Raw genomic sequence first — 14,902 nt, forward strand, 5'->3', positions numbered from 1 at the left:
ACATCAGCGCTAACGAATCGAAAATTCTTTTCCGGAAAATATCGAAGAAACCTCATCCTCGCTACCCAAAACCATTTTTCTGGAATTTAAACCCATCAAACGGACAAACAGAAAAAAATCATGCTAAGTATATGTCTGGGTATTCTTTTGAAAATAAGTTTTCATTCACGATTGTCATCAAACGGAAAACACGAAAAATAGATACAATTTCATGTAATGTCGCATTTATTGCAAATACAAGAGATGAACATGTTTCTTTTTTATTTTTCATTCACACTCCCATTCTTGCGCCTCGATTGAGACTCGAACGTATTAACGTGATAATCTTTTTTCCACTAAATAGAACATTTCCAACGAGTTTTTTTTCTGTTTATAATTTTTGTCTGTACCTTAGTTTATCCAGTTGATCATTTTAACTGGACAGATGTTTATGTAGTTGCTTGTTTGATTATATATACACAAAAACATTATCCATTGTTTATAAGATGACTCGATTCAATTCGAACTATTCAAATTATAATTTGTTCTTTTTTATAAAACTTGGGATTTATTCATTTGTAAGGCAGCTTTCTAATTCAATTATACATTTCAACTTCACGCTTTAGTTTTAGTTTTTACTATATTCACTTTTATAAGTGATTTAATATGTAGCTTTGAACCCTTGAGTTGAGAAAAGGGAAAAATTAAGTGGGATTGTTTTTAGAGTTTTCAATATACGTTAGAAAAATGAAGAAACAATTTAGTAACTCTTTCCACTATGATCATGCTCACTAGTCTACCGCCACCAGTAAGGTTTTGCGATGACGAAGAAGCAACTTAGTAAGTAGTAATTAAGATTTTTCTCTTACTTTCATTCTAGTTATCCCGACACTCCCGCTTAACATTGTAGATGCCCTAGTAATGTCTTCTTTTTTGACATTTATTGCTGTTAAGACGTTTATTTTGCTTCGCGGAACCAAGATGAATTTGTGTACTTTTGTGTATGATGGCTATCCATCGCAACATATAGATGGAGATGTTTAGGATTTTTTTTCTGTTTCTATTGAGGTTGATGACCTTCAAGGAGGGAATGGGTAATTTTATGTATTGTAAAATTTTGGCACTGGAATCTGCATGACAATATACGAAAAGAGGAGAGTTCGATTTTCCAGTTCAATGGGGTTTACTACTCAACAAGATGACAACAGTTTTGCCAACTCTGTGAAGTAAAATTTGATAATGAGAGCATACTTATCGCAAATGTAAGTTGATAGGGATTATAATTTTCAACGCATTCGCTCATATTGAGAAAGTGTGTTGCTATAACTTGACTAAAATAAATAAAATCAATTGAAGTATTAAAACATAATTACATATTTCGAGTTTTTATTCTTTTAAAATACACACCTCTTACTATTTGCTCGATTAAATTTTGTGAGCACGGTGAATTTTTTTGCATGTTTACAACGCTAATAACAATGATTACGCGAGTTTATGTGTGTGTTTTGTTATTAAACTGATTAACGGGCAAAACATGTATTGATGATTGTCCAAAAATGAGACTAACTTTTACATGAGTGACTGAACCTGTTTCTATTCATCATAAATGCCTTCGCCGTTTCAATATTTACTTTATTTTATGACTTGAATTTATGTTTCATTGTGATTGCAGAATTTCGAATGGTTGCATCTTTTTTTTTTAATTTCCCCTGCGGTAGTCAAGCAAGAACAATTCTTTGATGCTTCAGAAAACTGATCCTAAAAGGTCAACAATTTAACGATTCTGTGCCACAGCTCAACACACTTGTAGTCGATCAAATGGTTACTTTTCAATGCAGTTTATTTATCCGCTGTATTTAGTCGATTGATATATATATATATATATATATATATATATATATATATGTATATATAATTTATACTTCCTTTTTATTATAAATATATTGATTTAATAAACATTCATCAATAATTAATAGATGTATTATTCGCGAACAAAATAATTTAATTAAATGTCCCATTTTCAATGCATTTTTTTTTTCTTAAAAAATCGTACTCGCTTCTCTTTCGTTCTCGCATCAATATATAATTTATATATAATTTAAAATAATAATAAACAACAACATGTTTTTCACTTATTTTCTTGGTTCTGCTCTCGCAGAATTGCTATCCAAATCGGTTTAGTTTTAAGCTAATTACGCCGTATGCGCTCAAATTTCACACTATGAAAAATGTTGGTGATATTACGCAAATGTGTGTCTGTGTTATGATCATGATTTTTTGTGTATGTGATTTTGTAGATTATGTGTTGCATTTTCACATTATGGTTGTAGTGGTGTTACAGTTTACGGCTAATCGCGGTTACCGTCAATGTTGCTGATGGCCAGTTCGCGAAACTGGTCGAGCACGCATGTTTGGTGGCAGCGTCCACGTTATGTTTGCCTGAGGTCATAGAGATTCCTTCGCCGGCACCCAAATCGTTGGGCCACTTTGTGACCAGATCACATTTTTGACTTTACTGTAGATCTCTTCTATCGTATCACCTTGAACAATAGCTGTGGAAATAATAATTTAAATAACGATAAGTAAGTATGTAAACTCAAGTTTTATGAATAAATTGATGTTCGCTCGTGCTAATGCAATTTCAATCTACCCAATTTGAAACATCTTATTTCAGTTGGACGTACCTGTAAAGTATTCACCAAATTCGTGCTCCATTTTGAGTGCCCTATCGTAAGTTTTCTTCGCCTGTTCTTCAGTCATTCGTCTGTTCATCTCCCTAAAAATAAATCAAACATTAAATAAACTAAATACTCCTAGACTCCTTGGCCATTGGTAAATCTCACATTATCGACTCAACCGACTTTGGTTTGATGAATATAGCAACAGGGAAAAGCTGGGCCACCTGAAGTCGCTTGATAGCATTACCAGATACATCCAAGATACAGTGCTTGCCTTTTTCCGCAACTTCACGTACAGATGCAACTGATGTGCCGTACAGATTGTCATTGTATTGACCGGCCTCGATGAACAGATGATTTTGGATATCTTTCTCCATTTGCTCCCGAGATGCCACGAAGTGATAATCGCGGCCGTCTACTTCGTAGTCTCGCTTTGGTCGGGTTGTGTCTATCATGGAAAAAAAAGTATTTTTAAATATTAAAATTTTAAAGGTTCAACAAGATGGGTTACTTACGCGGAACGCACGAGCCAAATTTATTTGGGTATTCCGAAATAAGATCATCGTTGATACGATCTTTCAAGGGACCCAATATTATCACTGGCCGGGTGTAAGAAATTTGTAGACGCTGAACAGATTCGTATGACAATATGTTCTCCTCGGCTGAAATTTTAAATTAATTATTGAAAATTTATCTTTCTAGCATTTTTTTTACTGATTTTCAAGTATCGTTCTCGATTAACGCGTGCTACTGTGTTTTAGCAAAACTGCTCAAAAGGGTAACTTGATATTCCATGGATTACAATTATCAACCCTTTACATTGTTCTTGGAGGGGTAAAACGAACTGTTTAATGTACCAGTAATTGTGAAACTTGAAAACCAGATTCAAATTTTCAAATAAAGAAAGAACACACTTTCGGCATACATTTAAACTATAGGTATCGGAAAAGTTACACATTTGAGCAGTTTAGTGAAGTCAGAAGAACGCATAACATTAACTACACCAAGTTAAATACATTCCAAATAAAAACGATCAATTTAATTTCGCTTTAATTTAATAAGTAGAGGATTACAACACTGAACTTTAATTCATATTATGAAACAAAACTACATCGATGTGTACTTCATCGCGTTGTTATAGAATGAAAATGAAAGAATTAACAATTCAAATATTATATGTAGGTGGAGTTTTAAACGAATATATGTGAATCAACTTCCTACTACAACACATAAGAAATGAATTACTTATTGCAAATATGGAGCTGTAAAAATACGTAATCGATAACTGTAGGTATGAAAAAAAATTAAAAAATTCAAATTTTGAAGAAAATTTAAATTGAATCAATGACATTTTTTCTGACTTTTCCGGTTACTCAAAGATTAAAAGAAATGGCCACAAGCGTTGAGTATTTGTAATTTTTTTTAGATTTTTTTTAACTAGCTTAAAAATTCTTAGGATTCTTATTCGGTTGTTTTTTTTATATTTCCTACACCTATTTGGCTTACCCTCTGTTACATTTATATTCTACAGAAAATTTAGCCTTATATGTAAATCTCAGTATCAAACCTCATCATTTCGTTTCGTACTGAAGTTCCAAAAAACAAACAGGAAGTGATCAGGGTTTGCGTTTATCGCGCCACATCACTGGGGATTATCCTTTTTTTTATTAATTCAACAAGTGGCCTCCGATACATAGCCGTAAATGATTGCTTCTTTTTTCTTTACGTTCCTCATAAAATAAAAACTAGAAAGAAATGATCCTCAACTCGAACGTTTGTAATTAAAAACTCTGAAAATAAGGGCATGCAATTGACTAAGTTCAAACCTTCTCATGTTTAAAAAATGACATTTCGAAAATCGTTGTCTCACATACTAGAATTTGTATGAAATCGTAGTCAGGATTGAAGACAGGATACCGTCTTTATAATTTATCTAATAACTATATTAATCATCTAACAGCCGTAGCTTAACGAACAGTTGAAAATAACAGTAACGGAACGATTTCATTTAAACTGAAATTGAAAGGTTATTATAAATGTTAAGAGAATTTTTTTCAAAAGCAACTTCTTACCAGTGATTAAAATTATTAAGGATCTGATATGGACACAAATTTTTAACAAAATCTTTGCATCCTTAGATACCTAAATATTAGTTTAAAAGTTTGCAACAAAAATTAAAGTTTCCAATAAAAAATTACATGCATTCAACCGAACTATTACCAAGAATAACACTTGAATTAATTTATGTCTGGTGTTGTTTATAAAACAGTGGTTTTTAGGAATGTTAAAATTAGTGTGGTGAAGCGCTACCGGCACGGCAGATTGCGTAGAGTTACTTGTAAAAAATGTAAGAAATTGTAATGAAAAGGAGTAGGTACTAAGAGTGCATTGTTTATCTCGAGCAGCAAATTACTTTTGGTTTATTGAAAGTTAAGTTAGGAAGACTTTATTAGCCGATGAGTGAGAGAAGCCAAACTTACAATCAGCATCATTATTCTCCAGGTAAATGAGAGTTATCTGCTCCATGTCGGGAAGTTCCACGCGGTAGATTATCTCGCCTGACATTGTATAGTGTAGGGGATTTTTTTTTCATTATTTTGATAGTGTGCACGGTTGGATAATAATAAATGCGCGTGGGCGGAAGGCGATTGCGTTTTTTATGTTTTGCAATCATTGGCAACGTCATAATGGGAAAATGGGAGTTGAAGGCATGTTACGTTCGAAAAACGGCAATAGCGTTTTAAGTTTGCGCATATGTGTCAAGAGACGGACAAGGTGAAAGGCGAAATGCGGATAAGAGCATGAGGCGTTGAAAAGCGGAAAAGAAAGAGGAATAAAGAAATCTTGTAGATCATAGAGTAGAACATTATTGTTGACTTCGAAGAACTGGTACATGAACTTGGAAATCGATCTCTGGTTGATGAATGAATTACGTCGCGGTTTATGAACAAGTGACATGGATGTGGAATTTAATATGATTCTAAGTTTGAACTTTTTTTACGTTTTGTGGTAAAGAAGGGCTATCATTCACTACATTTTCAGCTATTTTTTGTTCTATGATAGAAGTCCGTTTTACCCCGAACAATTATTTGACACTAGATCACTCAATACATAAAAAAATGACTTATCATCTATCTATAGTGTTTGCTTATCTTTCATATATATGGATGAGAGTGTTGTACGATAGATGAATGTTGGATTATTTTGATAGACATGTAGAGAATTAGACTCACCTTCAGCATTAGCGTCGTCTTGTGTATAACAAAGCATGAAGGCTGTAAAATGAATTCAAGTAGTGATGAGTTTTGTGAATACTATGTCTTTCTTGTAAGTATATTCGAGAAAAAGCGAAAAATGAAATGGGAAATGTGACTTACGTTGTTCAGAATCATGATTATTTTGTCCACACACATTTCCATTCGCTAAAAGTACAAACGAAACAAAACGATGATAAAACAACGAACAAAAAATTGCTTTTAACCTAAAGCCAAGCCAATCAAATCACCCTAGACAGGATCAAATATTGTCTCGAAGATGTGTCAAAAAAACAAATGATGAAATAAACCAATCCAATATGAAGCTTTATAGTTAGAAAAGACATTTTCGGTACTTACGTTCTTGATCTGAGCCGTCTTCATTTTTATCGTCTTTACTTTTCATAAAAGGAAAGCGTCGAGAGAATGAAAAATTCTTTTTCTTACGATCGAGTGTAGACATCTAAAATAAATAATTCATTTAAAAACGTCTGTTTAAAATATATTCTAAAAAATTTTTGTTATACTTTATCAATATTTCCACCAGAGTGACCCTGGAACTTTACGCTACGATCTCGGGCGCGTTGCTTTCTTTCCCAGCGTCGTTTTGAGGGAACAATTCCAATACTTTCTTCTTCGTCATCACCTATAACACGACGGGCCTGCCACCATTCGTCATCAGAGGCGTTAGTTACATGCAGAATATCTCCGTGGCGGAAGGATAATCCACGACCAGGCAACCCATCGTCTCGATTTGGATCGTAATCGAAAAGTGTCCTGAACAAGAATAAATTATGGTTGATTGCCCAGTGAATTCATACAAAATAAAACACACTCACCTAACATAAAGTGTTCTTTTTTGTGATGTGCGCAACAAAGTGCCGGTTCCGGTCACCACTTGCTGCTTCAGTTCCTGTATCCGTTGCTCAAAACGATTGTAATCTTCTGGGCAATATTGAGCAACCAAAGTTACGGTTCCTCCAGCGTTCTAAAAAAAAGAATTTTGTTATAAACATAACTACTTCAATTAAAAGGAAATTCACCTTCAAAGCTTGGGCTGCATCCTCGTGGGATGCCCCAGCAAGACTACCACCATTAACACTTATCAGCTGGTCACCCCGCTTCAGCTCGCCACCAATATCTGCTGCTCCTCCGGAAAGCACGTATGACACATAAATACCCTGCCGAAATGATTGAGAAAAAATTAAGGGTGACTACATAGTTGATAATCTAGATAATAATCGCAGAAAGGTGAGAAATATAATATATCTTAATCCTTCGTTTCATGATTTTTTATTTTTTCTTAAAAACTATTTTAAACAGTTGGAAATTATGTGTACGTCAAGAAAAAATATTAAAATAAAGTACGATTTTTCAATTTGTTCATACATTAATTGTTGCAAATTTGTTACTTTATGAAACGAAGGGTTAATTTCATTTTGTTTCAACACCTATTTGTAAGTCCGACTGATCCAATTGATCCGTCCGATAGTCCTATAGTAAAACATTGAATTTATTGCTTTTTTATCGTTTACAATAATTTAGTGAACCAATTAAAAAATTTGCTTATCGAGTAAATTGTTTTATTTTGCGTTCAATTATGAATAGATACTTTTTCTTTGACGAAAATGATTAAGTTAATTTCACTTAGGCAAAACTTTTTTCTTAAGAGGGGCTGAAATTACACTAGTTTACAGCATTTTTGAACTCAGTAAACTGAAGGTCATTTCCAATGTAAAATCGGGCGCTGAATCCGAAAATGAAATTAAAAAAAATCTCAGTAGAACCGTTTTTGAATTATGCTCCAAATATGAAATTTCGGAAAAATTAAAAAAGTTCTTGTACTTAGATTAAAATATCTCGGACGGCATAACAGTAATTTGAAATCTCTTTTTTGCATATTGAAGGTGAATAAATTTTCTATCGATCATCTGAACACTGTTTTTGCGTTTGATTAACAGTATTGTTGAAATTAGTGACTTTATGAGGAAAAAATTTATAAAAAACGCATTATTTTAGAGAAAATTTTGTTTCAACGAAAGTTTTTGACTCGATAGTAGCATTTAAAAAATCTGATTTTCTTTTGCGCTTGAATGTTAATTTAAAACAAAGATTTCAAGTGGTTATTTATCAAAATCGGTTGAAAATTGAAGAAGTTATGGCTACTTTACCATAACTGTAATTTTTGCAGTTTTTAATAATTTAACGAACCACAGTACACTTATCATAGTATAGGAAGAATGAAACATGATAAATCTCACTCGCACCAAGTCAAAATTATTTATTAGCTTACCAAAAGGTCTCATGCCAAGTTTCAGGAAGATCTGACCAAAGGGAGGGGTTGCTTGAGTCTCAAACGTGAATAAAATTTTGAGGTATTTTGCCCGGAAGGAACGAAAAATACTGGTTTTTCATCAATAACTTTTTTCATCACTAGCTGATTGTTTTTTATAGTTGATTTTCTTAAAGCTTTAAACGAGACAAATATTTCACCCGAAGACTGTAACTCGATTGGATTTGAAACAGAAAAGTTATTGCGGTTCAAAGATTTTATTTTGGTCGAAAATTGTCATATAAAACGCAATGCGTAAAAAGTACTCATTGCGTGTTGGACAAAATTTGCGGCCTTTGAACCGCAATAACTTTTTTGTTTCAAATCCAATCGAGTTACAGTCTTCGGGTGAAATATTTGTCTCATCTAAGGCTTTAAGAAAATCAACCATAAAAAACAATCAGCTAGTGATGAAAAAAGTTATTGATGAAAAACCAGTATTTTTCGTTCCTTCCGGGCAAAATACCTCAAAATTTTATTCACGTTTGAGACTCAAGCAACCCCTCCCTTTGGTCAGATCTTCCTGAAACTTGGCATGAGACCTTCTGGTAAGCTAATAAATAATTTTGACTTGGAGCGAGTGAGATTTATCATGTTTCATTCTTCCTATACTATGATAAGTGTACTGTGGTTCGTTAAATTATTAAAAACTGCAAAAATTACAGTTATGGTAAAGTAGCCATAACTTCTTCAATTTTCAACCGATTTTGATAAATAACCACTTGAAATCTTTGTTTTAAATTAACATTCAAGCGCAAAAGAAAATCAGATTTTTTAAATGCTACTATCGAGTCAAAAACTTTCGTTGAAACAAAATTTTCTCTAAAATAATGCGTTTTTTATAAATTTTTTCCTCATAAAGTCACTAATTTCAACAATACTGTTAATCAAACGCAAAAACAGTGTTCAGATGATCGATAGAAAATTTATTCACCTTCAATATGCAAAAAAGAGATTTCAAATTACTGTTATGCCGTCCGAGATATTTTAATCTAAGTACAAGAACTTTTTTAATTTTTCCGAAATTTCATATTTGGAGCATAACTCAAAAACGGTTCTACTGAGATTTTTTTTAATTTCATTTTCGGATTCAGCGCCCGATTTTACATTAAAAATGTTGGTCAGTGAATTAAGTTCACGATTTTTTCAAAATTTTGTAAACTAGTGTTATCATCAAATAAAAGAAAGTTTGTCCTATACTTGTTTGAATAATAGTCTTCTAAAAAAATTAAGCATTTGATTTGAAATTTAATATAATTTTGTGGAATGATAAATATTACATCCATCGAATTATGAAAACATAAAATCAATTTCTAAGATATTAGATATGTTAGAAGAATGTATCAATTGGTAAACCCGAATAGCACGGCGATTATGGATCTCATATCTGAAAAGTAATAGGCACTAACAATACTGACCTGCCCATCTTCACCACCAACAATATTGAAACCCAAACCGGAAGGACCTTTTTGAATTACGATTGTTCTAGGTTCTCTGCAAAATATAAAGTTTTTTTATGGTCTCCAACTCGAAAAATAAAGCAGTATTCACCTAGAGATATCCTCATGACTAACGGCTCTCGGAGTTCCTACCGGCATACCAGACTCTAGCAAATTCGACGATGCATATCGAGAGGAAGCGTTATCCAGCATCGGCGAGCGGGATCGCAATTCCTCGGAAGTACCGTGATCTACTACACTTTGTCCAACTTGATTCATTGCATTGGTTGACAAAGAATTTAAATTGTTAATCGAGTTAGCTAACGCTTGGAGGATATTAGTTTTCTGGACTACCAACGTTGCTCGATTGTTAATGGCCTTAAGAGTGGCCACTGCTTCTTCATGTATCACATTTTCGAGATTTCGTTCTCCGTCGCTTGTTCGAACTGCCATCAACTTGTCGCCGACAGCAAGCCGGCCATCGACATGAGCCGCACCGCCCTCCATGATTTTGGTCACATATATTCCATTATCACCTGGGATGTGTTGATTACCGATGCCTCCAGCAATAGAAAATCCCAGCCCCTTAGTGCCTTTGATAAGTTCAATCTCTTCCTGCTTAGGTTCTTGCGACGGTGGTCGTTTCCTTCGTATGTGCAGCGTAACTCTTTCTCCGGCTTTTTTGAGTGCTTCAACTGCTTCGCCATGCGAAACATTCACCACCGACATGTTGTTAACGGAAACGATGCAATCGTTGACCTTTAGACGGCCATCAGCGTAGGCAGCTCCACCAGGGATCACTTTTGTGATGTAGATCGATGCATCTAAATTGATGTGCGGGTTGTCTGTTCCGCCTGCGATCGAAAATCCTAGCCCAGTGTTACCACGGACCAGTGAAATTTCATCGTACTCCCATACTGCATCGCCATTCAGCTGCAATGCAAAATATGTGTTAAAAACACAAAATCACCGATATATTTAGATATTCGACACATGGCCTTGCGCTCTCAAATGAAGCACTGCCACTTACCTGTTTTCCATCACCAGATGAGTTGACCTGCAGGCAATTGATTCGGTAAAGAGAAAATTATATTTATCAAATTATCTAGTACCTTAAAATAATTCTTTTGATAGTGTGAAAATGAAACCAAACTACTGAAGAATCTAATACAGGAAATGTTATCTACGGATAAAAAAACACCAATCTTACTGTCATGATCTGGAGGCGCTAATCCTGGACGTGATGCGATTGCAATCGTCAAAGAACAGAGCTAATTTGAGAAAATCTATACGGAAAATGAATGGGAAATCCAACCACGACCAGCCACAAATGAAAATACGATGAAAATTCGGCGCAGCTCGTAGCTCATACTGGGCCAGATCAGTAAAATTTTAAAGCTGATAAAGCAGAAGAAAACTTCTTATGCTGCAACGATCGTAAGGTTGAGCATGCTATCTTAAACTGACGATTTACTCAAAACACTAACTGATTCAACTGGTGCCAACAATGATAAAGACATTTCTGAAATTATCCTAAAAAGCAGTAAAATTTATTTTATATTTTGATTATTGCTTTTACCCAGTTGGTTCGATTGGATTTCCCACTGTGCGCATACTTACAGGCACGGTTGTACGATGTATAAATAAACGCGCGCGCGTATTCTTCGTTTGTTGGTGACGTTTTTACGAGTTTTGTATGAAAATGGAAATAAAAGTGAAGAGTAGCGAACCTTATCTCACTCGAAAAAGGTCGAGCAAGTTTCGTATATGATTAGATTGCACCTGAATGTAGCATATCGCGAGCATTGTTTGTACAGTCTATCAATGGGCATTAAATATTGAGTTATCTCCTAAGGTAATAGCAAGGTGTGTGACATTGATAAAAATTGATTCTAAATGATAAAATAATTAATATATGACATAAGATTTTAGGTGTTTGCAATTTGTTTGGTGTAAGGACATTTGAAATTCCCAATCAATCTCTACAACCCTTAACCGAGGTTGATTGGGTTTCGGATAGAACGTGCAGAATAGAAATATTACCGTGTCTAGATTAAACAGCGATGAAACCTTTTTCAGAAAACCTCCTCCTTCCTGCTGGCGTTTCTTTTTCCTAGTGGTCATTTCGACTCGATTCACACACTTACAACTTTTACGATGTTAATTTTCTCAATACAGTATCTTAAGAGCACCTCACTGGTATTTCTTGTTTTTTTTTTTTTTTGAATATTTTAATAATGTTTCACTTAACAGATTGATAAAGTCTTTTATTATCGATAGTAAATTGCAACTAAACGCCTATGATGTTTTGTTAAACATTCCGGTGTAGGTAAAGTATCTTAAAACTAAGCTTGTTTTGGATTAAATGATTGACTACAACTTAAACAACTGTCACCTACGAAAGAAAGAAGGAAGAAACAAAAAAAGATAGATGGTTCATACTAGGTTATCAGTATTCCATTCAGTTTGCTATTTCTGCTCCCATTTTTTTTTTAGGATGAATCATAACTGTGTTTTACAGAACATTTCGAATAAAAGAAAAAGGAAATAAAATACCTTCAAACAATATTAACTTCAAAAAAACATTCCACGAAATAAATGCTCCACAGGTTAGTTTTTCTCAGAAGAAAAATCCAAACAGATCAAATCAAACCAATCGGGAGAAGGATTTCTTACTTTACCGTCACGATACGAAATGGTAAATCCGTGTTTATTTTGTTCGTTACTAGAATTCACCAGGACCTTTCCACGATTTGGAAACTTAAGAAAAAAATGCATAAATTGTTCCACCAGTTTTAACTATTCCGCCTTGAAAAGACGTAATTTGAATCAGAAAAAAAATGGGATGTTAAGGGTCGTTCTAAAATATTGAAACTTTAATGTAATTTACAAAAAGGCTTCTATTTGGTGTTCCAAATAATAGACGACTTGGATTGAACGAAACCCACCAATTTATTTTAATTAATTTGAATTCAATATTATCATCGTATAAAGATGGAGAATTACCACATATAAGCACTGCGTATTGATAAGCTTATTTTCTAGCTTACTGCGATCGCTCCTTATATAAGATACACTCAATGTTTTCCACAGATTCGATCGATCAAAGTTACCTTTTCCGGGGGTGCTGAGTTTGATCGAAACACCCATTTATAGATGTTCTATTAACTCTTGCCCATTGAAAATCTATTTAAAACTCTATTTTTGATCCCAGACTGAATGCGACACAAAGACGATAAGCACAAAAATTCTTAGCAAAATTCAAAGACAGTACGTATGAATCAAAGCACTATGGCAACGGGAGCACCATCAAAATACTGATGACTGGTCATAACAAACCGCAAATCCAAATGCCAAAACGATTACGAATGACTGGATAGAAAGTGACGAAAGCATTACCGGTGTGGAAGGCCGGGGCGGGGCGATTAAACGATAATACACAGTGGAGGTCATAAAACGTCATCGTCGCACCCACACTGAAATTATCAATGAATCATAAGCACACAGCGACATAGGGGAAGATACTGAATTCTTATTCCGATAACTATCATGCACACTTTTATACTATTGCAACAATCAACAAGTAAATTATTTTGAGTAGATACTGCTTTTATATCCAGCTCACCTCTAATCGCTCCCTTGCTTTGTGGTGCTTTTTGCCTTCTCTGTCTCTCATGAACGATATGTAAAACTACCTTGCCACATATCATCGCACACATAGAACATCACTAGAAATTTTTACTAGATTTATGCAATAAATTCATTCGTTCGGGAATGTGTACGTTTAAGAAATATAACAGAAATTAATGCCAGTTTCCAGTTTATTGTAAACATGAACACTTGACTTAAATGGCCTGAGTTTGGAGACGTAGTGACAGATAAATGATTTCATATAATATACCTCAAAAAAAACTTTATGTGTCAATTTCAGCAAGTGATTCTTCACGTGTCTGATTTCCAAAGGGCTGTATTCGTTATTTCCAAACATTTTGTACTTAGGTAGGTATATAATATTTAAGGAAGTTTAACACCAGGGTCATTTTTAACTGTTGTATATAAAAATAATACGATTACAATTTCTTTAAGATTCGTCGTTTGCATCAGTTGTAAATTCAATTTATTTCAGCCAAATCTATTGCGTGTACTCAAAGGCACGGTTCATCGAAATCATTTGAGCATTCAACAAACCTCATGATTTTAAGAGACAAACCTACTAAACATAGCCTACCTTCCCATCCACTAGTATATGGTATAAGGAGCATAAGTTTTTGACATAAAAACTTTTCCATCAGCAACACTTCCTCAAATGCATCGCAATGAATGCGTAAATTCGGATGAATGAAAACAGTTATGCGTAGAGGAGTTACACGTCAAATCAATATTTCTCCATCTCATTCACACCCCCGCAGCGAAAATCCTCTTCTGCTTCCGATGAGCCAGTTGTTAAGTTTAAGGCATACATATTTCCAATTTCCTTCAACCATTTCGTTAATTAATGTTAGAAGGCTGGTCTTATGACCGTTCACCTTTAGCTGATAACAAAAACGAAATTTTTGAGCCCTTATTTTCTTCAAGTTTGTGTTATTTCACTTTGGCACTAAAGCAAGAAAAAAAAAATCACAAGCTACTTTAACACTGCGCGAATCCACCCACTAGCCGCTTATTTCATTTTCAAAATTCCGGAATATTTGTTTTTCCTATATAACCAATCACTATCCTTGAAGAATCGTTTTCGCATCGACCGACCGACTTATAGATCAAATTTACCGTTCCGATTTTACGGGTCCAAACCGCCGTCGCATTCCGTCACTTTTCTTGACACCTTTGCGCTGCCATGTTTGAACTGAAAAGATGCGATGAACCATTTATGGCCGACCGAGCAAGCGGTGTTGCCTTGTGTTCATTTATGTGATTTTCTCCTATTTTCTCAAAAGGGTGTAAACTCAAAAATATTGTTTTTTTTTTTTTAATTTTAACGTTTGCTATTTGAGCACATTGAATTAAATCTGTAAAGCTTCTCTCTACCACACAAATGACGAATTCAGGACTTTTCAAATGACACAACAAAAGCTTAATTTGAAAATGGACATTGTTGAAGAGATTGCATCCTAACATCCCAACTAAATTTGTTCATCGGATGAATGTTATAGCGAAATATATTTCAACAGGGTGGCCAAATTCCGACTTTAACGCAACCTGTTTCTGCATTAAATGTACCTT

The 14,902-nt window shown here is 34.2% G+C and overlaps 1 protein-coding gene across 16 annotated transcripts in view; it reads right to left on the reverse strand.

Moving 5' to 3' along the window:
* Positions 1-207: 207 nt before the first annotated feature.
* Positions 208-14,902, reverse strand: part of LOC129740722 (disks large 1 tumor suppressor protein) — a 43,368-nt gene continuing 28,673 nt past the window's right edge. For 7 of the 16 annotated variants that reach the window (XM_055732500.1, XM_055732503.1, XM_055732505.1 and 4 more), the window contains 14 exons: positions 10,713-10,739; positions 9,795-10,615; positions 9,662-9,737; positions 6,955-7,092; positions 6,751-6,899; positions 6,439-6,688; positions 6,272-6,374; positions 6,035-6,079; positions 5,891-5,932; positions 5,138-5,215; positions 3,173-3,319; positions 2,823-3,105; positions 2,664-2,755; positions 208-2,531 (listed from right to left, as the gene is read on the reverse strand). In XM_055732500.1, coding sequence (XP_055588475.1) covers positions 2,425-2,531; positions 2,664-2,755; positions 2,823-3,105; positions 3,173-3,319; positions 5,138-5,215; positions 5,891-5,932; positions 6,035-6,079; positions 6,272-6,374; positions 6,439-6,688; positions 6,751-6,899; positions 6,955-7,092; positions 9,662-9,737; positions 9,795-10,615; positions 10,713-10,739 — 2,358 coding nt within the window. In that variant the 3' untranslated portion in view covers positions 208-2,424. Of the gene's footprint in view, positions 2,532-2,663; positions 2,756-2,822; positions 3,106-3,172; positions 3,320-5,137; positions 5,216-5,890; positions 5,933-6,034; positions 6,080-6,271; positions 6,375-6,438; positions 6,689-6,750; positions 6,900-6,954; positions 7,093-9,661; positions 9,738-9,794; positions 10,616-10,712; positions 10,740-10,892; positions 11,684-11,725; positions 12,078-12,795; positions 13,802-14,449; positions 14,549-14,902 lie in introns of those variants that run through there. The other 9 variants (XM_055732506.1, XM_055732517.1, XM_055732512.1 and 6 more) reach the window with 8 other exon arrangements.

This window comes from Uranotaenia lowii, chromosome 1 (assembly GCF_029784155.1).
Source record: "Uranotaenia lowii strain MFRU-FL chromosome 1, ASM2978415v1, whole genome shotgun sequence".
In the NCBI taxonomy this organism is placed as follows: domain Eukaryota; kingdom Metazoa; phylum Arthropoda; class Insecta; order Diptera; family Culicidae; genus Uranotaenia; species Uranotaenia lowii.